This window comes from Somniosus microcephalus, chromosome 4 (genome assembly GCF_052327205.1).
Source record: "Somniosus microcephalus isolate GS21.2 chromosome 4, FLI_Smic_1.0, whole genome shotgun sequence".
NCBI lineage: Eukaryota > Metazoa > Chordata > Chondrichthyes > Squaliformes > Somniosidae > Somniosus > Somniosus microcephalus.
The window spans coordinates 345,804,718-345,827,542 of record NC_140990.1 but is presented as its reverse complement, the minus strand read 5'-3'; the positions used below and the strand labels follow the sequence as shown (position 1 = coordinate 345,827,542).

The 22,825-nt window shown below is 54.2% G+C and overlaps 1 protein-coding gene across 1 annotated transcript in view; it reads left to right on the top strand.

Annotated features, from left to right (window-relative positions):
• LOC147120742 (natural resistance-associated macrophage protein 2-like) overlaps positions 1-22,825 on the top strand; it is a 135,430-nt gene that overhangs the window by 69,599 nt on the left and 43,006 nt on the right. The window contains exons 3-4 of the mRNA XM_085984248.1: positions 10,638-10,760; positions 10,850-10,969. Of these exons, the coding sequence (XP_085840374.1) occupies positions 10,638-10,760; positions 10,850-10,969 (243 nt within the window). The remainder of the gene's footprint in view (positions 1-10,637; positions 10,761-10,849; positions 10,970-22,825) is intronic.

Sequence of the window (22,825 nt, the reverse complement as noted above, 5' to 3'; positions counted from 1 at the left end):
AGAGCTACACTGTCATGGGGCAGTACTGAGGGAGCACTGCACTGTCGGAGGGGCAGTACTGAGGGAGCGCTGCACTGTCGGAGGGGCAGTACTGAGGGAGCGTTGCACTGTCGGAGGGGCAGTACTGAGGGAATGCTGCACTATCAGAAGGACATTACTGAGGGAGTGCTCAACTGTCGGAGGGGCAGTACTGACGGAGTGCTGCACTGTGGGAGGGGCAGTACTGAAGGAGCGCTGCACTTTCGGAGGGGCAGTACTGAGGGACTGCTGCACTGTCAGAGGGGCAGTACTGAGGGAGCACTGCACTGTCGGAGGGGCAGTACTGAGGGAGCGCTGCACTGTTGCAGGGGCAGTACTGAGGGAGCGCTGCACTGTTGCAGGGGCAGTACTGAGGGAGCGCTGCACTGTCGGAGGGCAGTACTGAGGGAGCGCGGCACTGTCGGACGGGCAGTACTGAGGGAGAGCTGCACTGTCGGAGGGGCTGTACTGAGGCATCGCTTCACTGTCGGAGTGGCAGTACTGAGGGAGTTCTGCACTGTCAGAGGGGCAGTACTGAGGGAGTGCTGCACTGTCTGAGGGTCAATACTGAGGGAGTGCTGCACTGTCAGGGGGGCAGTACTGAGGGAGCGCTGCACTGTCGGAGGGGCAGTACTGAAGGAGCGCTGCACTGTCGGAAGGGCAGTACTGAGGGAGCGCTGCACTGTCGGAGGGGCAGTACTGAGGGAGTGCTGCACTGTCAGAGAAACAGTACTGAGGGAGCGCTGCACTGTCGGAGGGGCAGTACTGAGGGAATGCTGCACTGTCGGAGGGACATTACTGAGGGAGTGCTCAACTGTCGGAGGGGCAGTACTGACGGAGTGCTGCACTGTGGGAGGGGCAGTACTTAAGGAGCGCTGCACTTTTGGAGTGGCAGTACTGAGGGAATGCTGCACTGTCAGAGGGACAGTACTGAGGGAGTGCTGCACTGTCGGAGGGGCAGTACTGAGGGAGCGCTACACTGTCATAGGGGCAGTACTGAGGGAGCACTGCACTGTCGGAGGGGCAGTACTGAGGGAGCGCTGCACTGTCGGACTGGCAGTACTGAGGGAGCGCTGCACTGTTGGAGGGGCAGTACTGAAGGAGCGCTGCACTGTCGGAGGGGAATTACTGAGGGTGTGCTGCACTGTCAGGGAGGCAGTACTGAGGGAGCGCTGCACTGTCGGAGGGGCAGTACTGAGGAAGCGCTGCACTGTCGGTGGGGCAGTACAGAGGGAGCGCCGCACTGTCGGAGGTGCAGCACTGAGGGAGCACTGCACTGTCGGAGGGGCAGTACTGAGGGAGCGCTGCACTTTCGGTGGGGCAGTACAGAGAGAGCGCTGCACTGTCGGAGGGGCAGTACTGAAGGAGCGCTGCACTGTCGGAAGGGCAGTACTGAAGGAGCGCTGCACTGTCGGATGGGCAGTACTGAGGGAGTGCTGCACTGTCAGAGAGACAGTACTGAGGGAGCGCTGCACTTTTGGAGGGGCAGTACTGAGGGAGTGCTGCACTGTCAGAGGGACAGTACTGAGGGAGTGCTGCACTGTCGGAGGGGCAGTAGTGAGGGAGCGCTGCACTGTCGGAGGGGCAGTACTGAGGGAGCGCTGCATTGTCGTAGGTGCAGTACTGAGGGAGTGCTGCACTGTCAGAGGGTCAGTACTGAGGGAGCGCTGCACTGTCGGAGGGGCAGTACTGAGGGAGCGCAGCACTGTCGGAGGGGCTGTACTGAGGGTGTGCTGCACTGTCAGAGAGGCAGTACTGAGGGAGCGCTGCACTGTCGGAGGGGCAGTACTGAGGGAGCGCTGCACTGTCGGTGGGGCAGTACAGAGGGAGCGCCGCACTGTCGGAGGGGCAGCACTGAGGGAGCGCTGCACTGTTGGAGGGGCAGTACTGAGGGAGCGCTGCACTGTCGGTGGGGCAGTACAGAGAGAGCGCTGCACTGTCGGAGGGGCAGTACTGAAGGAGCGCTGCACTGTCGGAAGGGCGCTACTGAAGGAGCGCTGCACTGTCGGAGGGGCAGTACTGAGGGAGTGCTGCACTGTCAGAGAGACAGTACTGAGGGAGCGCTGCACTTTTGGAGGGGCAGTACTGAGGGAGTGCTGCACTGTCAGAGGGACAGTACTGAGGGAGTGCTGCACTGTCGGAGGGGCAGTACTGAGGGTGCGCTACACTGTCATGGGGCAGTACTGAGGGAGTGCTGCACTGTCGGAGGGGCAGTAGTGAGGGAGCGCTGCACTGTCGGAGGGGCACTACTGAGGGAGTGCTGCATTGTCATAGGTGCAGTACTGAGGGAGTGCTGCACTGTCAGAGGGACAGTACTGAGGGAGCGCTGCACTGTCGGAGGGGCAGTACTGAGGGAGCGCTGCACTGTCGGAGGGGCTGTACTGAGGGAGCGCTGCACTGTCGGAGGGGCAGTACTGAGGGAGTGCTGCACTGTCGGAGGGGCAGTACTGAGGGAGTGCTGCACTGTCAGAGGGCAGTACTGAGGGAGCGCTGCACTGTCGGAGGGGCAGTACTGCGGGAGTGCTGCACTGTCGTAGGGGCAGTACTGAGGGAGCGCTGCACTGTCAGAGGGGCAGTACTGTGGGAGCGCTGCACTGTCGGAGGGGCAGTACTGAGGGAGGGAGCACTGTCGTAGGGGCAGTACTGAGGGAGTGCTGCACTGTCGGAGGGGCAGTACTGAGGGGGCGCTGCACTGTCGGGGGGCAGTACTGAGGGAGCGCTGCACTGTCGGAGTGGCAGTACTGAGGGAGCGCTGCACTGTCGGAGGGGCAGTACTGAGGGAGGGAGCACTGTCGTAGGGGCAGTACTGAGGGAGTGCTGCACTGTCGGAGGGGCAGTACTGAGGGATTGCTGTACTGTCAGAGGGACAGTACTGAGGGAGTGCTGCACTGTCGGAGGGGCAGTACTGAGGGAGCGCTGCACTTTCGGAGGGGCAGTACTGAGGGAGCGCTGCACTTTCGGAGCGGCCGTACTGAGGGAGCGCTGCACTGTGGGAGGGGCAGTACTGAGGGAGCGCTGCACTGTCGGAGGGGCAGTACTGAGGGAGTGCTGCATTGTCGGAGGGGCAGTACTGAGGGAGTGCTGCACTGTCAGAGGGACAGTATTGAGGGAGTGCTGCACTGTCAGGTGGCAGTACTGAGGGAGCGCTGCACTGTCGGAGGGGCAGTACTGAAGGTGCGCTGCACTGTCGGAAGGGCAGTACTGATGGAGCGCTGCACTGTCGGAGGGGCAGTACTGAGGGAGTGCTGCACTGTCAGATAGACAGTGCTGAGGGAGCTCTGCACTTTTGGAGGGGCAGTACTGAGGGAGTGCTGCACTGTCAGAGGGACAGTACTGAGGGAGTGCTGCACTGTCGGAGGGGCAGTACTGAGGGAGCGCTGCACTGTTGGAGGGTCAGTACTGAGGGAGCGCTGCACTGCCATAGGCGCAGTACTGAGGGACTGCTGCACTGTCAGAGGGACAGTACTGAGGGAGCGCTGCACTGTCGGAGGGGCAGTACTGAAGGAGCGCTGCACTGTCGGAGGGGCAGTACCGAGGGAGTGCTGCACTGTCGGAGGGGCAATAGTGAGGGAGCGCTGCACTGTCAGAGGGACAGTGCTGAGGGAGCACTGCACTGTCGGAGGGGCAGTACTGAGGGCGTGTTGCACTGTCGTAGGGGCAGTACTGAGGGAGCGCTGCACTGTCGGTGGGGCAGTACTGAGGGAGCGCTGCACTGTCAGTGCGACAGTACTGAGGGAGCGCTGCACTGTCGGAGGGGCAGTACTGAGGGAGTGCTGCACTGTCAGAGCGACAGTACTGAGGGGCTGCTGCACTGTCAGGGGGGCAGTACTGAGGGAGCGCTACACTTTTGGAGGGGCAGCACTGAGGGAGTCCTGCACTGTCAGAGGGACAGTAGTGAGGGAGTGCTGCACTGTCGGAGGGGCAGTACTCAGGGAGAGCTACACTGTCATGGGGCAGTACTGAGGGAGCACTGCACTGTCGGAGGGGCAGTACTGAGGGAGCGCTGCACTGTCGGAGGGGCAGTACTGAGGGAGCGTTGCACTGTCGGAGGGGCAGTACTGAGGGAATGCTGCACTATCAGAAGGACATTACTGAGGGAGTGCTCAACTGTCGGAGGGGCAGTACTGACGGAGTGCTGCACTGTGGGAGGGGCAGTACTGAAGGAGCGCTGCACTTTCGGAGGGGCAGTACTGAGGGACTGCTGCACTGTCAGAGGGGCAGTACTGAGGGAGCACTGCACTGTCGGAGGGGCAGTACTGAGGGAGCGCTGCACTGTTGCAGGGGCAGTACTGAGGGAGCGCTGCACTGTTGCAGGGGCAGTACTGAGGGAGCGCTGCACTGTCGGAGGGCAGTACTGAGGGAGCGCGGCACTGTCGGACGGGCAGTACTGAGGGAGAGCTGCACTGTCGGAGGGGCTGTACTGAGGCATCGCTTCACTGTCGGAGTGGCAGTACTGAGGGAGTTCTGCACTGTCAGAGGGACAGTACTGAGGGAGTGCTGCACTGTCTGAGGGTCAATACTGAGGGAGTGCTGCACTGTCAGGGGGGCAGTACTGAGGGAGCGCTGCACTGTCGGAGGGGCAGTACTGAAGGAGCGCTGCACTGTCGGAAGGGCAGTACTGAGGGAGCGCTGCACTGTCGGAGGAGCAGTACTGAGGGAGTGCTGCACTGTCAGAGAAACAGTACTGAGGGAGCGCTGCACTGTCGGAGGGGCAGTACTGAGGGAATGCTGCACTGTCGGAGGGACATTACTGAGGGAGTGCTCAACTGTCGGAGGGGCAGTACTGACGGAGTGCTGCACTGTGGGAGGGGCAGTACTTAAGGAGCGCTGCACTTTTGGAGTGGCAGTACTGAGGGAATGCTGCACTGTCAGAGGGACAGTACTGAGGGAGTGCTGCACTGTCGGAGGGGCAGTACTGAGGGAGCGCTACACTGTCATAGGGGCAGTACTGAGGGAGCACTGCACTGTCGGAGGGGCAGTACTGAGGGAGCGCTGCACTGTCGGACTGGCAGTACTGAGGGAGCGCTGCACTGTTGGAGGGGCAGTACTGAAGGAGCGCTGCACTGTCGGAGGGGAAGTACTGAGGGTGTGCTGCACTGTCAGGGAGGCAGTACTGAGGGAGCGCTGCACTGTCGGAGGGGCAGTACTGAGGAAGCGCTGCACTGTCGGTGGGGCAGTACAGAGGGAGCGCCGCACTGTCGGAGGTGCAGCACTGAGGGAGCACTGCACTGTCGGAGGGGCAGTACTGAGGGAGCGCTGCACTTTCGGTGGGGCAGTACAGAGAGAGCGCTGCACTGTCGGAGGGGCAGTACTGAAGGAGCGCTGCACTGTCGGAAGGGCAGTACTGAAGGAGCGCTGCACTGTCGGATGGGCAGTACTGAGGGAGTGCTGCACTGTCAGAGAGACAGTACTGAGGGAGCGCTGCACTTTTGGAGGGGCAGTACTGAGGGAGTGCTGCACTGTCAGAGGGACAGTACTGAGGGAGTGCTGCACTGTCGGAGGGGCAGTAGTGAGGGAGCGCTGCACTGTCGGAGGGGCAGTACTGAGGGAGCGCTGCATTGTCGTAGGTGCAGTACTGAGGGAGTGCTGCACTGTCAGAGGGTCAGTACTGAGGGAGCGCTGCACTGTCGGAGGGGCAGTACTGAGGGAGCGCAGCACTGTCGGAGGGGCTGTACTGAGGGTGTGCTGCACTGTCAGAGAGGCAGTACTGAGGGAGCGCTGCACTGTCGGAGGGGCAGTACTGAGGGAGCGCTGCACTGTCGGTGGGGCAGTACAGAGGGAGCGCCGCACTGTCGGAGGGGCAGCACTGAGGGAGCGCTGCACTGTTGGAGGGGCAGTACTGAGGGAGCGCTGCACTGTCGGTGGGGCAGTACAGAGAGAGCGCTGCACTGTCGGAGGGGCAGTACTGAAGGAGCGCTGCACTGTCGGAAGGGCGCTACTGAAGGAGCGCTGCACTGTCGGAGGGGCAGTACTGAGGGAGTGCTGCACTGTCAGAGAGACAGTACTGAGGGAGCGCTGCACTTTTGGAGGGGCAGTACTGAGGGAGTGCTGCACTGTCAGAGGGACAGTACTGAGGGAGTGCTGCACTGTCGGAGGGGCAGTACTGAGGGTGCGCTACACTGTCATGGGGCAGTACTGAGGGAGTGCTGCACTGTCGGAGGGGCAGTAGTGAGGGAGCGCTGCACTGTCGGAGGGGCACTACTGAGGGAGTGCTGCATTGTCATAGGTGCAGTACTGAGGGAGTGCTGCACTGTCAGAGGGACAGTACTGAGGGAGCGCTGCACTGTCGGAGGGGCAGTACTGAGGGAGCGCTGCACTGTCGGAGGGGCTGTACTGAGGGAGCGCTGCACTGTCGGAGGGGCAGTACTGAGGGAGTGCTGCACTGTCGGAGGGGCAGTACTGAGGGAGTGCTGCACTGTCAGAGGGCAGTACTGAGGGAGCGCTGCACTGTCGGAGGGGCAGTACTGCGGGAGTGCTGCACTGTCGTAGGGGCAGTACTGAGGGAGCGCTGCACTGTCAGAGGGGCAGTACTGTGGGAGCGCTGCACTGTCGGAGGGGCAGTACTGAGGGAGGGAGCACTGTCGTAGGGGCAGTACTGAGGGAGTGCTGCACTGTCGGAGGGGCAGTACTGAGGGGGCGCTGCACTGTCGGGGGGCAGTACTGAGGGAGCGCTGCACTGTCGGAGTGGCAGTACTGAGGGAGCGCTGCACTGTCGGAGGGGCAGTACTGAGGGAGGGAGCACTGTCGTAGGGGCAGTACTGAGGGAGTGCTGCACTGTCGGAGGGGCAGTACTGAGGGATTGCTGTACTGTCAGAGGGACAGTACTGAGGGAGTGCTGCACTGTCGGAGGGTCAGTACTGAGGGAGTGCTGCACTGGCGGAGGGGCAGTACTGAAGGAGCGCTGCACTGTCGTAGGGGCAGTACTGAGGGAGCGCTGCACTGTCGGAGGGGCAGTACTGAGGGGGCGCTGCACTGTCAGAGGGGCAGTACTGAGGGAGCGCGTCACTCTCGGAAGGGCAGTACTGAGGGAGCGCTGCACTGTCGGAGGGGCAGTACTGAGGGAGTGCTGCACTGTCAGAGGGACAGTACTGAAGGAGTGCTGCACTGTCGGAGGGGCAGTACTGAGGGAGCGCTGCACTGTCGGAGAGGCAGCACTGAAGGAGCGCTGCACTGTCGGAGTGGCAGTACTGAGGGAGCGCTGCACTGTCAGTCGGGCAGTACTGAGGGAGTGCTGCACTGTCAGAAGAACAGTACTGAGGGAGCACTGCACTGTCGGATGGGCAGTACTGAGGGAGAGCTGCACTGTCAGAGGGACAGTACTGAGGGAGTGCTTCACTGTCGGAGGGGCAGTCCTGAGGGAGCGCTGCACTGTCGGAGGGGCAGTACTGAAGGAGCGCTGCACTGTCGGAGGGGCAGTACTGAGGGAGCGCTGCATTGTTGGAGGGGCAGTACTGAGGGAGCGCTGCACTGTCGGAGTGTCTGTACTGAGGGAGCGCTGCACTTTCGGAGGTTCAGCACTGAGGGAGCGCTGCAATGTCGGAAGGTCAGCAGTGAGGGAGCGCTGCACTGTCGGACGGGCATTACTGAGGGAGTGCTGCACTGTCGGAGGGGCAGTACTGAAGGAGCGCTGCATTGTCAGAGGGGCAGGACTGAGGGAGCGCCGCACTGTCAGAGGGGCAGTACTGAGGGAGCGCTGCATTGTCAGAGGGGCAGCACTGAGGGAGCGCCGCACTGTCAGAGGGGCGGTACTGAGGGAGTGCTGCACTGTCGGAGCTGCTGTCTTTCAGATGAGACACTAAACCGAGTCCCCGTCTGCCCTCTCAGTTGGATGTAAATGATCCTGTGGCATTATTTCAAAAAAGAGCAGGGGAGTTCTCCCCGGCTGCCTGGCCAATATTTATCCCTCAATCAACATCACTAGAAACAGGTCGCAAACAAAGGAATACTATCACCCGCCTCAGACCCGATCATGTTAAATGCTGCCAGCTTCTCCGTAGACGGAAGATTAATGTATCCCCATCATGCGACTGTGGAACTCCTGACCAGACCCTGGAGCACATCACTGAGCACTGCCCTCAGAGGAAATTCGCAGGCAGCCTGCAAGATATCCTTGCTGTTACACCGGAAGCTTTGGCCTGGATATCTGATTAGATATTGACATCTGATTTGCTTTGCTAATACCATACAAAAGAAGAAGAAGACTAAAACAGCTTATCTGGTCATTTATCCCATTGTTGTTTGTGTGATCTTGCTGTGTGCTTATTTGGCTGTCGCATTTCCTGCATTGCAACAGTGACTATACTTCAGAAGTGCTTCATTAGCTGTAAAGCGCTTTGGGACGTCCGGTGGTCGTGAAAGGCATGAGAGAAGTATAAGCTTGCTCTTTCTTTACTTATGCCTGTTTTCTATACTGCTGTGGCATCATTGCGAGGTGGACTCTGTACGTGTCAACCTAGAGTTCTTTGAGTGGACAGACAGCGGACTTTCAACCCTTATAATCTTAGATTTTCACAAGAAAACGTAACTTTTTTTCAGTGGGATTGGAGACTGTCATTTGGAGGGCTGGAGTGAAGACTGTTAATACCAATCAGATTAGTGTTGTACATAAACTTGAGTTAGGAGGCTTTTAAGATGAGTTGATGGTTTCTGAGAGTCGCAAGTTTCAAATTTATTCATTCAGTGTCTGGTAAATGGAGCACACCAGAAGTATCATAACCCAACTTTCCTCTTTACAGATATAATCATAGAATCACACAGCACAGAAGGAGGCCATTCAGCCCATCGTGCCTGTGCCAGCTCTTCGAAAGAGCTCTCCAATTAGTCCCACTCTCTTTTGAAAGTTATTATTGGCTCTGACATGAATCAGTCATTCATGAAAGAAAGACTTATGAAATAATAGGGAACAAGGGGGAACAAAGAAATGGCAGACCAATTAAATACATATTTTGGTTCTGTCTTCACAAAGGAGGACACAAATAACCTCCCAGAGATGTCGGGGAACATAGGGTCTAATGAGAGGGAGGAAATGAAAGAAATCAGTATTTGTAGGGAAATGGAGTTAGGGAAATTGACGGGATTGAAGGCCGATAAATCCCCAGGGCCTGATAATCTACATCCTAGGGTACTTAAGGAAGTGACCCTAGAAATAATAGATGCATTGCTGATCATCTTCCAACATTCGATGGAATCTGGAACAGTACCCATGGATTGGAGGGTAGCTAATGTTACCCCACTATTCAAAAAAGGTGGTAGAGAGAAAATGGGGAATTATAGACCGGTAAGCCTGACATCGGTAGTGGGGAAAATGCTAGAGTCCATTATAAAAGATGTAATAGCAGAGCACTTGGAAAACAATGACAGGATCGGACAAAGTCAACATGGATTTACAAAAGGTAAATTGTGCTTGAATTTTTTGAGGATGTAACTGGTAAAATAGATAAGGGAGAACCAGTGGATGTGGTGTATTTGGACTTTCAAAAGGCTTTCGATAAGGTCCCGCATAAGAGATTAGCGTGTAAAGTTAAGGCACATGGGATTGGGTGCAAGGTATTGATTTGGATAGAGAACTGGTTGGCAGACAGAATGCAAAGAGTTGGAATAAACGGCTCTTTTTCCGAGTGGCAAGCAGTGACTAGTGAGGTACCGCAGGGATCGGTCCTTGGACCCCAGCTATTCACAATATATATTAATGATCTGGACGAGGGAACTCGATGTAATATCTCCAAGTTTGCAGACGACACAAAGCTGGGTGGGCATGTGTGCTGTGAGGAGGATGCCGAGAAACTCCAGGATGATTTGGACAGGTTGGGTGATTGGCCAGAAGCATGGCAGATGCAATATAATGTGGATAAATGCGAGGTTATCCACTTTGGTGTCAAAAACAGGAAGGCAGATTATTATCTGAATGGCAATAGATTGGGAGAAGGGGAAGTGCAACGAGACCTGGGCGTCCTTGTGCACCAGTCGCTGAAGGTAAGCATGCAGGTGCAGCAGGAGGTTAAGAAGGCAAATGGTATGTTGGCCTTCGTAGCGAGAGGGTTTGAGTACAGGAACAAGGATGTCTTGCTGCATTGTACAGGGCCTTGGTGAGACCACATCTTGAGTATTGTGTGCAGTTTTGGTCGCCTTATCTGAGGAAGGATGTTCTTGCCATGGAAGAAGTTCAGCGAAGATTCACCAGGCTGACACCTGGGATGGCAGGAATGACGTATGAGGAGAGATTGGGTCGATTGGGCTTGTACTCGCTGGAGTTTAGAAGAATGAGAGGGGATCTCATTGAAACTTATAAAATTCTAACAGGACTGGACAGACTAGATGCAGGAAGGATGTTCCCGATGGCCGGGGAGTCCAGAACCAGGGGTCACAGTCTAAGGATAAGGGGTAAGCCATTTAGGACTGAGATGAGGAGGAATTTCTTCACCCAGAGAGTGGTGAACCTGTGGAATTCTCTACCACAGAAGGCAATAGAGGCCAATTCATTAAATATATTCAAGAAGGAGTTGGATATATTTCTTAAGGCTAAAGGGATCAAGGGGTATGGGGAGAAAGCAGGGACAGGGTACTGAATTTGGATGATCAGATGGTCAGAGTATTAATGCGACTCTCTCTGTTCTGTTCAGCCCAGTTTCAGCTTCAAGAAGCTGTGGATGTTCTCGGGGCCGGGGTTCCTGATGAGCATCGCATTCCTGGACCCAGGAAACATCGAGTCGGACCTGCAATCAGGGGCTGCGGCAGGCTACAAGGTCAGCCTAGATGCTCGCCTTCATTGTACCCATAGCATTCACTAACCTCAGCACCAATCACCAATGCTCACTGCCTCTGTTTCTCGCAGCTCCTGTGGGTCCTCCTCGGATCCACGATCTTCGGTCTCATCTTGCAAAGACTTGCCGCCCGTCTCGGGGTGGTGACAGGACTGCACCTGGCGGAGATCTGTCACATTCACTACCCCAGGGTAAGTAAGGTTCACTCACTGTGTAACTACAGAGTCACTGTTTATTCAGGGTGAGGGTCACTCACTGTAACTGTACAGAGTCACTGTTTATTCAGGGTGAGGGTCACTCACTGTAACTGTACAGAGTCATTGTATATTCAGGGTAAGGGTCACTCACTGTGTAACTGTACAGAGTCACTGTTTATTCAGGGTAAGGGTCACTCACTGTAACTGTACAGAGTCACTGTTTATTCAGGGTAAGGGTCACTCACTGTGTAACTGTACAGAGTCACTGTTTATTCAGGGTAAGGGTCACTCACTGTAACTGTACAGAGTCACTGTTTATTCAGGGTAAGGGTCACTCACTGTGTAACTGTACAGAGTCACTGTTTATTCAGGGTAAGGGTCACTCACTGTAACTGTACAGAGTCACTGTTTATTCAGGGTAAGGGTCACTCACTGTGTAACTGTACAGAGTCACTGTTTATTCAGGGTAAGGGTCACTCACTGTAACTGTACAGAGTCACTGTTTATTCAGGGTAAGGGTCACTCACTGTGTAACTGTACAGAGTCACTGTTTATTCAGGGTAAGGGTCACTCACTGTAACTGTACAGAGTCACTGTTTATTCAGGGTAAGGGTCACTCACTGTAACTGTACAGAGTCACTGTTTATTCAGGGTAAGGGTCACTCACTGTAACTGTACAGAGTCACTGTTTATTCAGGGTAAGGGTCACTCACTGTAACTGTACAGAGTCACTGTTTATTCAGGGTAAGGGTCACTCACTGTAACTGTACAGAGTCACTGTTTATTCAGGGTAAGGGTCACTCACTGTGTAAATATACAGAGTCACTGTTTATTCAGGGTAAGAGTCACTCACTGTGTAACTGTACAGAGTCACTGTTTATTCAGGGTAAGGGTCACTCACTGTGTAAATATACAGAGTCACTGTTTATTCAGGGTAAGAGTCACTCACTGTGTAACTGTACAGAGTCACTGTTTATTCAGGGTAAGGGTCACTCACTGTGTAACTGTACAGAGTCACTGTTTATTCAGGGTAAGGGTCACTCACAGTGTAACTGTACAGAGTCACTGTTTATTCAGGGTAAGAGTCACTCACTGTGTAACTGTACAGAGTCACTGTTTATTCAGGGTAAGGGTCACTCACTGTGTAACTGTACAGAGTCACTGTTTATTCAGGGTAAGGGTCACTCACTGTGTAACTATACAGAGTCGCTGTTTATTCAGGGTAAGGGTCACTCACTGTAACTGTACAGAGTCACTGTTTATTCAGGGTAAGGGTCACTCACTGTAACTGTACAGAGTCACTGTTTATTCAGGGTAAGGGTCACTCACTGTAACTGTACAGAGTCACTGTTTATTCAGGGTAAGGGTCACTCACTGTGTAACTGTAGAGAGTCACTGTTTATTCAGGGTAAGGGTCACTCACTGTGTAACTGTACAGAGTCACTGTTTATTCAGGGTACGGGTCACTCACTGTGTAACTGTACAGAGTCACTGTTTATTCAGGGTAAGGGTCACTCACTGTAACTGTACAGAGTCACTGTTTATTCAGGGTAAGGGTCACTCACTGTGTAACTGTACAGAGTCACTGTTTATTCAGGGTAAGGGTCACTCACTGTAACTGTACAGAGTCACTGTTTATTCAGGGTAAGGGTCACTCACTGTGTAACTGTACAGAGTCACTGTTTATTCAGGGTAAGGGTCACTCACTGTGTAACTGTACAGAGTCACTGTTTATTCAGGGTAAGGGTCACTCACTGTAACTGTACAGAGTCACTGTTTATTCAGGGTAAGGGTCACTCACTGTGTAACTGTACAGAGTCACTGTTTATTCAGGGTAAGAGTCACTCACTGTAACTGTACAGAGTCACTGTTTATTCAGGGTAAGGGTCACTCACTGTAACTGTACAGAGTCACTGTTTATTCAGGGTAAGGGTCACTCACTGTAACTGTACAGAGTCACTGTTTATTCAGGGTAAGGGTCACTCACTGTAACTGTACAGAGTCACTGTTTATTCGGGGTGAGGGTCACTCACTGTGTAACTGTACAGAATCACTGTTTATTCAGGGTGAGGGTCACTCACTGTGTAACTGTACAGAGTCACTGTTTATTCAGGGTAAGGGTCACTCACTGTAACTGTACAGAGTCACTGTTTATTCAGGGTAAGGGTCACTCACTGTAACTGTACAGAGTCACTGTTTATTCAGGGTAAGGGTCACTCACTGTGTAACTGTACAGAGTCACTGTTTATTCAGGGTAAGGGTCACTCACTGTAACTGTACAGAGTCACTGTTTATTCAGGGTAAGGGTCACTCACTGTGGAACTGTACAGAGTCACTGTTTATTCAGGGTAAGGGTCATTCACTGTGTAACTGTACAGAGTCACTGTTTATTCAGGGTAAGGGTCACTCACTGTGTAACTGTACAGAGTCACTGTTTATTCAGGGTAAGGGTCACTCACTGTGTAACTGTACAGAGTCACTGTTTATTCAGGGTAAGGGTCACTCACTGTGTAACTGTACAGAGTCACTGTTTATTCAGGGTAAGGGTCACTCATTGTAACTGTACAGAGTCACTGTTTATTCAGGGTAAGGGTCACTCACTGTGTAACTGTACAGAGTCACTGTTTATTCAGGGTAAGGGTCACTCACTGTGTAACTGTACAGAGTCACTGTTTATTCAGGGTAAGGGTCACTCACTGTGTAACTGTACAGAGTCACTGTTTATTCAGGGTAAGGGTCACTCACTGTGTAACTGTACAGAGTCACTGTTTATTCAGGGTAAGGGTCACTCACTGTGTAACTGTACAGAGTCACTGTTTATTCAGGGTAAGGGTCACTCACTGCGTAACTGTACAGAGTCACTGTTTATTCAGGGTAAGGGTCACTCAGTGTAACTGTACAGAGTCACAGTTTATTCAGGGTAAGGTTCACTCACTGTGTAACTGTACAGAGTCACTGTTTATTCAGGGTAAGGGTCACTCACTGTGTAACTGAACAGAGTCACTGTTTGTTCAGGGTAAGGGTCACTCACTGTAACTGTACAGAGTCACTGTTTATTCAGGGTAAGGGTCACTCACTGTGTAACTGTACAGAGTCACTGTTTATTCAGGGTAAGGGTCACTCACTGTAACTGTACAGAGTCACTGTTTATTCAGGGTATGGGTCACTCACTGTGTAACTGTACAGAGTCACTGTTTATTCAGGGTAAGGGTCACTCACTGTAACTGTACAGAGTCACTGTTTATTCAGGGTATGGGTCACTCACTGTGTAACTGTACAGAGTCACTGTTTATTCAGGGTAAGGGTCACTCACTGTGTAACTGTACAGAGTCACTGTTTATTCAGGGTAAGGGTCACTCACTGTGTAACTGTACAGAGTCACTGTTTATTCAGGGTATGGATCACTCACTGTAACTGTACAGAGTCACTGTTTATTCAGGGTATGGGTCACTCACTGTGTAACTGTACAGAGTCACTGTTTATTCAGGGTAAGGGACACTCACTGTGTAACTGTACAGAGTCACTGTTTATTCAGGGTAAGGGTCACTCACTGTGTAACTGTACAGAGTCACTGTTTATTCAGGGTAAGGGTCACTCACTGTGTAACTGTACAGAGTCACTGTATATTCAGGGTAAGGGTCACTCACTTCAACTGTACAGAGTCACTGTTTATTCAGGGTAAGGGTCACTCACTGTGTAACTGTACAGAGTCACTGTTTATTCAGGGTAAGGGTCACTCACTGTGTAACTGTACAGAAGGGCAGAGTATTTCCTAAATGGTGAAAGATTGATGAATCCAAATGCTCAAAGGGACCTGGGTGTCCTTGCACACCAGTCACTGAAAGCAAACATGCAGGTGCAGCAAGCAGTTAGGAAGGCAAACGGTATGTTGGTCTTCATTACAAAAGGATTTGAGTACAGGAGCAAGGATGTCTTACTACAGTTGTACAGGGCCTTGGTGAGACCACACCTGGAGTACTGTGTGCAGTTTTGGTCTCCTTACCTAAGAAAGGATATACTTGCCATAGAGGGAGTGCAGCGAAGGTTCACCAGACTGATTCCTGGGATGGCAGGACTGTCGTATGAGGAGAGATTGGGTCGAATAGGCCTGTATTCATTAGAGTTTAGAAGAATGAGAGGGGATCTCATTGAAACGTATAAAATTCTGACAGGGCTAGGCAGGCTGGATGCAGGGAGTATGTTTCCCCTGGCTGGCTGGTTTAGAACGAGGGGTCACAGTCTCAGGATAAGGGGTAGGATATTTAGGACTGAAATGAGGAGAAATTTCTTCACTCAGAAGGTGGTGAATTCATTACCCTTTCCCCAATCTCCCCATTACCCTTTCCCCAATCTCCCCCATTGCCCTTTCCCCAATCTCCCCATTGCCCTTTCCCCAATCTCCCCCATTGCCCTTTCCCCAATCTCCCCCATTGCCCTTTCCCCAATCTCCCCATTGCCCTTTCCCCAATCTCCCCCATTACCCTTTCCCCAATCTCCCCATTACCCTTTCCCCAATCTCCCCATTGCCCTTTCCCCAATCTCCCCATTACCCTTTCCTCAATCTCCCCCATTGCCCTTTCCCCAATCTCCCCCATTGCCCTTTCCCCAATCTCCCCCATTGCCCTTTCCCCAATCTCCCCCATTGCCCTTTCCCCAATCTCCCCCATTACCCTTTCCTCAATCTCCCCCATTGCCCTTTCCTCAATCTCCCCCATTGCCCTTTCCCCAATCTCCCCCATTACCCTTTCCTCAATCTCCCCCATTGCCCTTTCCCCAATCTCCCCATTGCCCTTTCCCCAATCTCCCCCATTGCCCTTTCCCCAATCTCCCCATTGCCCTTTCCCCAATCTCCCCCATTACCCTTTCCTCAATCTCCCCCATTACCCCTTCCCCAATCTCCCCATTACCCTTTCCCCAATCTCCCCCGTTGCCCTTTCCCCAATCTCCCCCATTGCCCTTTCCCCAATCTCCCCCATTGCCCATTCCCCAATCTCCCCCATTACCCTTTCCCCAATCTCCCCATTACCCTTTCCCCAATCTCCCCATTGCCCTTTCCCCAATCTCCCCTATTGCCCTTTCCCCAATCTCCCCCATTGCCCTTTCCCCAATCTCCCCATTGCCCTTTCCCCAATCTCCCCATTACCCTTTCCCCAATCTCCCCATTATCCTTTCCCCAATCTCCCCATTGCCCTTTCCCCACTCTCCCCCATTGCCCTTTCCCCAATCTCCCCATTACCCTTTCCCCAATCTCCCCCATTGCCCTTTCCCCAATCTCCCCCATTGCCCTTTCCCCAATCTCCCCATTGCCCTTTCCCCAATCTCCCCATTACCCTTTCCCCAATCTCCCCATTGCCCTTTCCCCAATCTCCCCATTACGCTTTCCCCAATCTCCCCATTACCCTTTCCCCAATCTCCCCATTGCCCTTTCCCCAATCTCCCCCATTGCCCTTTCCCCAATCTCCCCCATTACCCTTTCCCCAATCTCCCCCATTACCCTTTCCCCAATCTCCCCCGTTACCCTTTCCCCAATCTCCCCATTACCCTTTCCCCAATCTCCCCCATTACCCTTTCCCCAATCTCCCCCATTACCCTTTCCCCAATCTCCCCCGTTACCCTTTCCCCAATCTCCCCCATTGCCCTTTCCCCAATCTCCCCCATTACCCTTTCCCCAATCTCCCCCATTACCCTTTCCCCAATCTCCCCATTACCCTTTCCCCAATCTCCCCCATTGCCCTTTCCCCAATCTCCCCCATTACCCTTTCCCCAATCTCCCCTATTGCCCTTTCCCCAATCTCCCCCATTACCCTTTCCCCAATCTCCCCCATTACCCTTTCCCCAATCTCCCCCATTACCCTTTCCCCAATCTCCCCCATTACCCTTTCCCCAATCTCCCCCATTGCCCTTTCCCCAATCTCCCCATTACCCTTTCCCCAATCTCTCCCCATTACCCTTTCCCCAATCTCCCCCATTGCCCTTTCCCCAATCTCCCCCATTACCCTTTCCCCAATCTCCCCCATTACCCTTTCCCCAATCTCCCCTATTGCCCTTTCCCCAATCTCCCCCATTACCCTTTCCCCAATCTCCCCCATTGCCCTTTCCCCAATCTCCCCCATTACCCTTTCCCCAATCTCCCCTATTGCCCTTTCCCCAATCTCCCCCATTACCCTTTCCCCAATCTCCCCCATTGCCCTTTCCCCAATCTCCCCTATTGCCCTTTCCCCAATCTCCCCCATTGCCCTTTCCCCAATCTCCCCCATTACCCTTTCCCCAATCTCCCCCATTACCCTTTCCCCAATCTCCCCCATTGCCCTTTCCCCAATCTCCCCATTACCCTTTCCCAAACCTACCCCATTGCCCTTTCTCCAATCTCCCCCATTGCCCTTTCCCCAATCTCCCCCATTATCCTTTCCCCAATCTCCCCCATTACCCTTTCCCCAATCTCCCCCATTGCCCTTTCCCCAATCTCCTCCCATTACCCTTTCCCCAATCTCCCCATTGCCCTTTCCCCAATCTCCCCATTGCCCTTTCCCCAATCTCCCCATTGCCCTTTCCCCAATCTCCCCCATTGCCCTTTCCCCAATCTCCCCATTGCCCTTTCCCCAATCTCCCCCATTGCCCTTTCCCCAATCTCCTCCCATTACCCTTTCCCCAATCTCCCCATTGCCCTTTCCCCAATCTCCCCATTGCCCTTTCCCCAATCTCCCCCATTACCCTTTCCCCAATCTCCCCATTGCCCTTTCCCCAATCTCCCCATTACCCTTTCCCCAATCTCCTCCCATTACCCTTTCCCCAATCTCCCCATTGCCCTTTCCCCAATCTCCCCATTACCCTTTCCCCAATCTCCCCCATTGCCCTTTCCCCAATCTCCTCCCATTACCCTTTCCCCAATCTCCCCATTGCCCTTTCCCCAATCTCCCCATTGCCCTTTCCCCAATCTCCCCATTGCCCTTTCCCCAATTTCCCCATTACCCTTTCCCCAATCTCCCCCATTACCCTTTCCCCAATCTCCCCATTGCCCTTTCCCCAATCTCCCCATTACCCTTTCCCCAATCTCCCCCATTGCCCTTTCTCCAATCTCCCCATTACCCTTTCCCCAATCTCCCCATTACCCTTTCCCCAATCTCCCCATTGCCCTTTCCCCAATCTCCCCATTACCCTTTCCCCAATCTCCCCCATTGCCCATTCCCCAATCTCCCCATTGCCCTTTCCCCAATCTCCCCATTACCCTTTCCCCAATCTCCTCCCATTACCCTTTCCCCAATCTCCCCATTACCCTTTCCCCAATCTCCTCCCATTGCCCTTTCCCCAATCTCCCCATTACCCTTCCCCCAATCTCCCCATTACCCTTTCCCCAATCTCCCCATTGCCCTTTCCCCAATCTCCCCCATTACCCTTTCCCCAATCTCCCCCATTGCCCTTTCCCCAATCTCCTCCCATTGCCCTTTCCCCAATCTCCCCATTACCCTTTCCCCAATCTCCCCATTGCCCTTTCCCCAATCTCCTCCCATTGCTCTTTCCCCAATCTCCCCCATTACCCTTTCCCCAATCTCCCCCATTGCCCTTTCCCCAATCTCCCCCATTACCCTTTCCCCAATCTCCTCCCATTGCCCTTTCCCCAATCTCCCCATTACACTTTCCCCAATCTCCCCATTACCCTTTCCCCAATCTCCCCCATTACCCTTTCCCCAATCTCCCCCATTGCCCTTTCGCCAATCTCCCCCATTACCCTTTCCCCAATCTCCCCCATTGCCCTTTCCCCAATCTCCCCCATTGCCCTTTCCCCAATCTCCCCATTACCCTTTCCCCAATCTCCCCCATTACCCTTTCCCCAATCTCTCCCATTACCCTTTCCCCAATCTCCCCCATTACCCTTTCCCCAATCTCCCCATTCCCCTTTCCCCAATCTCCCCCATTGCCCTTTCCCCAATCTCCCCCATTACCCTTTCCCCAATCTCCTCCATTGCCCTTTCCCCAATCTCCCCCATTGCCCTTTCCCCAATCTCCCCCATTGCCCTTTCCCCAATCTCCCCCATTGCCCTTTCCCCAATCTCCCCCATTACCCTTTCCCCAATCTCCCCCATTGCCCTTTCCCCAATCTCCCCCATTGCCCTTTCCCCAATCTCCCCCATTGCCCTTTCCCCAATCTCCCCCATTACCCTTTCCCCAATCTCCCCCATTGCCCTTTCCCCAATCTCCCCCATTGCCCTTTCCCCAATCTCCCCATTGCCCTTTCCCCAATCTCCCCCATTACCCTTTCCCCAATCTCCCCCATTACCCTTTCCCCAATCTCCCCCATTGCCCTTTCCCCAATCTCCCCCATTGCCCTTTCCCCAATCTCCCCCTTTGCCCTTTCCCCAATCTCCCCCATTGCCCTTTCCCCAATCTCCCCCATTGCCCTTTCCCCAATCTCCCCCATTGCCCTTTCCCCAATCTCCCCCATTACCCTTTCCCCAATCTCCCCCATTGCCCTTTCCCCAATCTCCCCCATTGCCCTTTCCCCAATCTCCCCATTGCCCTTTCCCCAATCTCCCCCATTGCCCTTTCCCCAATCTCCCCCATTGCCCTTTCCCCAATCTCCCCCATTGCCCTTTCCCCAATCTCCCCATTGCCCTTTCCCCAATCTCCCCCATTGCCCTTTCCCCAATCTCCCCCATTGCCCTTTCCCCAATCTCCCCCATTACCCTTTCCCCAATCTCCCCCATTGCCCTTTCCCCAATCTCCCCCATTGCCCTTTCCCCAATCTCCCCCATTGCCCTTTCCCCAATCTCCCCCATTGCCCTTTCCCCAATCTCCCCCATTGCCCTTTCCCCAATCTCCCCCATTACCCTTTCCCCAATCTCCCCCATTGCCCTTTCCCCAATCTCCCCCATTGCCCTTTCCCCAATCTCCCCCATTGCCTTTTCCCCAATCTCCCCCATTGCCCTTTCCCCAATCTCCCCCATTGCCCTTTCCCCAATCTCCTCCCATTGCCCTTTCCCCAATCTCCCCCATTGCCCTTTCCCCAATCTCCCCCATTGACCTTTCCCCCATCTCCCCCATTACCCTTTCCCCAATCTCCCCCATTGCCCTTTCCCCAATCTCCCCCATTGCCCTTTCCCGAATCTCCCCCATTGCCCTTTCCCCAATCTCCCCCATTCCCCTTTCCCCAATCTCCCCCATTGCCCTTTCCCCAATCTCCCCCATTGCCCTTTCCCCAATCTCCCCCATTGCCCTTTCCCCAATCTCCCCCATTGCCCTTTCCCCAATCTCCCCATTGCCCTTTCCCCAATCTCCCCCATTGCCCTTTCCCCAATCTCCCCCATTGCCCTTTCCCCAATCTCCCCCATTGCCCTTTCCCCAATCTCCCCCATTGCCCTTTCCCCAATCTCCCCATTGCCCTTTCCCCAATCTCCCCCATTACCCTTTCCCCAATCTCCCCCATTACCCTTTCCCCAATCTCCCCCATTGCCCTTTCCCCAATCTCCCCCATTGCCCTTTCCCCAATCTCCCCCATTGCCCTTTCCCCAATCTCCCCATTACCCTTTCCCCAATCTCCCCCATTGCCCTTTCCCCAATCTCCCCCATTGCCCTTTCCCCAATCTCCCCCATTCCCCTTTCCCCAATCTCCCCCATTACCCTTTCCCCAATCTCCCCCATTACCCTTTCCCCAATCTCCCCCATTGCCCTTTCCCCAATCTCCCCCATTACCCTTTCCCCAATCTCCCCCATTGCCCTTTCCCCAATCTCCCCCATTACCCTTTCCCCAATCTCCCCCATTACCCTTTCCCCAATCTCCCCCATTACCCTTTCCCCAATCTCCCCATTGCCCTTTCCCCAATCTCCCCCATTGCCCTTTCCCCAATCTCCCCCATTACCCTTTCCCCAATCTCCCCCATTACCCTTTCCCCAATCTCCCCCATTACCCTTTCCCCAATCTCCCCCATTGCCCTTTCCCCAATCTCCCCCATTACCCTTTCCCCAATCTCCCCCATCACCCTTTCCCCAATCTCCCCCATTACCCTTTCCCCAATCTCCCCATTACCCTTTCCCCAATCTCCCCATTGCCCTTTCCCCAATCTCCCCCATTGCCCTTTCCCCAATCTCCCCCATTACCCTTTCCCAAATCTCCCCCATTGCCCTTTCCCCAATCTCCCCCATTACCCTTTCCCCAATCTCCCCCATTGCCCTTTCCCCAATCTCCCCCATTGCCCTTTCCCCAATCTCCCCATTACCCTTTCCCCAATCTCCCCCATTGCCCTTTCCCCAATCTCCCCCATTGCCCTTTCCCCAATCTCCCCCATTCCCCTTTCCCCAATCTCCCCCATTACCCTTTCCCCAATCTCCCCCATTACCCTTTCCCCAATCTCCCCCATTGCCCTTTCCCCAATCTCCCCCATTACCCTTTCCCCAATCTCCCCCATTGCCCTTTCCCCAATCTCCCCCATTACCCTTTCCCCAATCTCCCCATTGCCCTTTCCCCAATCTCCCCCATTGCCCTTTCCCCAATCTCCCCCATTACCCTTTCCCCAATCTCCCCCATTACCCTTTCCCCAATCTCCCCCATTACCCTTTCCCCAATCTCCCCCATCACCCTTTCCCCAATCTCCCCCATTACCCTTTCCCCAATCTCCCCCATCACCCTTTCCCCAATCTCCCCCATTACCCTTTCCCCAATCTCCCCATTAGCCTTTCCCCAATCTCCCCATTGCCCTTTCCCCAATCTCCCCATTACCCTTTCCCCAATCTCCTCCCATTACCCTTTCCCCAATCTCCCCCATTACCCTTTCCCCAATCTCCCCCATTACCCTTTCCCCAATCTCCCCATTGCCCTTTCCCCAATCTCCCCCATTGCCCTTTCCCCAATCTCCCCCATTACCCTTTCCCCAATCTCCCCCATTAACCTTTCCCCAATCTCCCCATTGCCCTTTCCCCAATCTCCCCCATTGCCCTTTCCCCAATCTCCCCCATTACCCATTCCCCAATCTCCTCCCATTACCCTTTCCCCAATCTCCCCATTGCCCTTTCCCCAATCTCCCCCATTACCCTTTCCCCAATCTCCTCCCATTACCCTTTCCCCAATCTCCCCCATTACCCTTTCCCCAATCTCCCCCATTACCCTTTCCCCAATCTCCCCATTGCCCTTTCCCCAATCTCCCCCATTGCCCTTTCCCCAATCTCCCCCATTACCCTTTCCCCAATCTCCCCCATTGCCCTTTCCCCAATCTCCCCCATTACCCTTTCCCCAATCTCCCCCATTGCCCTTTCCCCAATCTCCCCCATTGCCCTTTCCCCAATCTCCCCCATTACCCTTTCCCCAATCTCCCCCATTGCCCTTTCCCCAATCTCCCCCATTGCCCTTTCCCCAATCTCCCCCATTACCCTTTCCCCAATCTCCCCCATCACCCTTTCCCCAATCTCTTACATTACCCTTTCCCCAATCTCCCCCATTGCCCTTTCCCCAATGTCTTACATTGCCCTTTCCCAATCTCCCCCATTACCCTTTCCCCAATCTCCCCCATTGCCCTTTCCCCAATCTCCCCATTGCCCTTTCCCCAATCTCCCCATTACCCTTTCCCCAATCTCCCCATTGCCCTTTCCCCAATCTCCCCCATTACCCTTTCCCCAATCTCCCCCATTGCCCTTTCCCCATTCTCCCCCCATTGCCCTTTCCCCAATCTCCCCCATCGCCCTTTCCCCAATCTCTTACATTACCCTTTCCCCAATCTCCCCCATTGCCCTTTCCCCAATCTCTTACATTGCCCTTTCCCCAATCTCCCCCATTGCCCTTTCCCCAATGTCGCCCATTACCCTTTCCCCAATCTCCCCCATTGCCCTTTCCCCAATCTCCCCATTGCCCTTTCCCCAATCTCC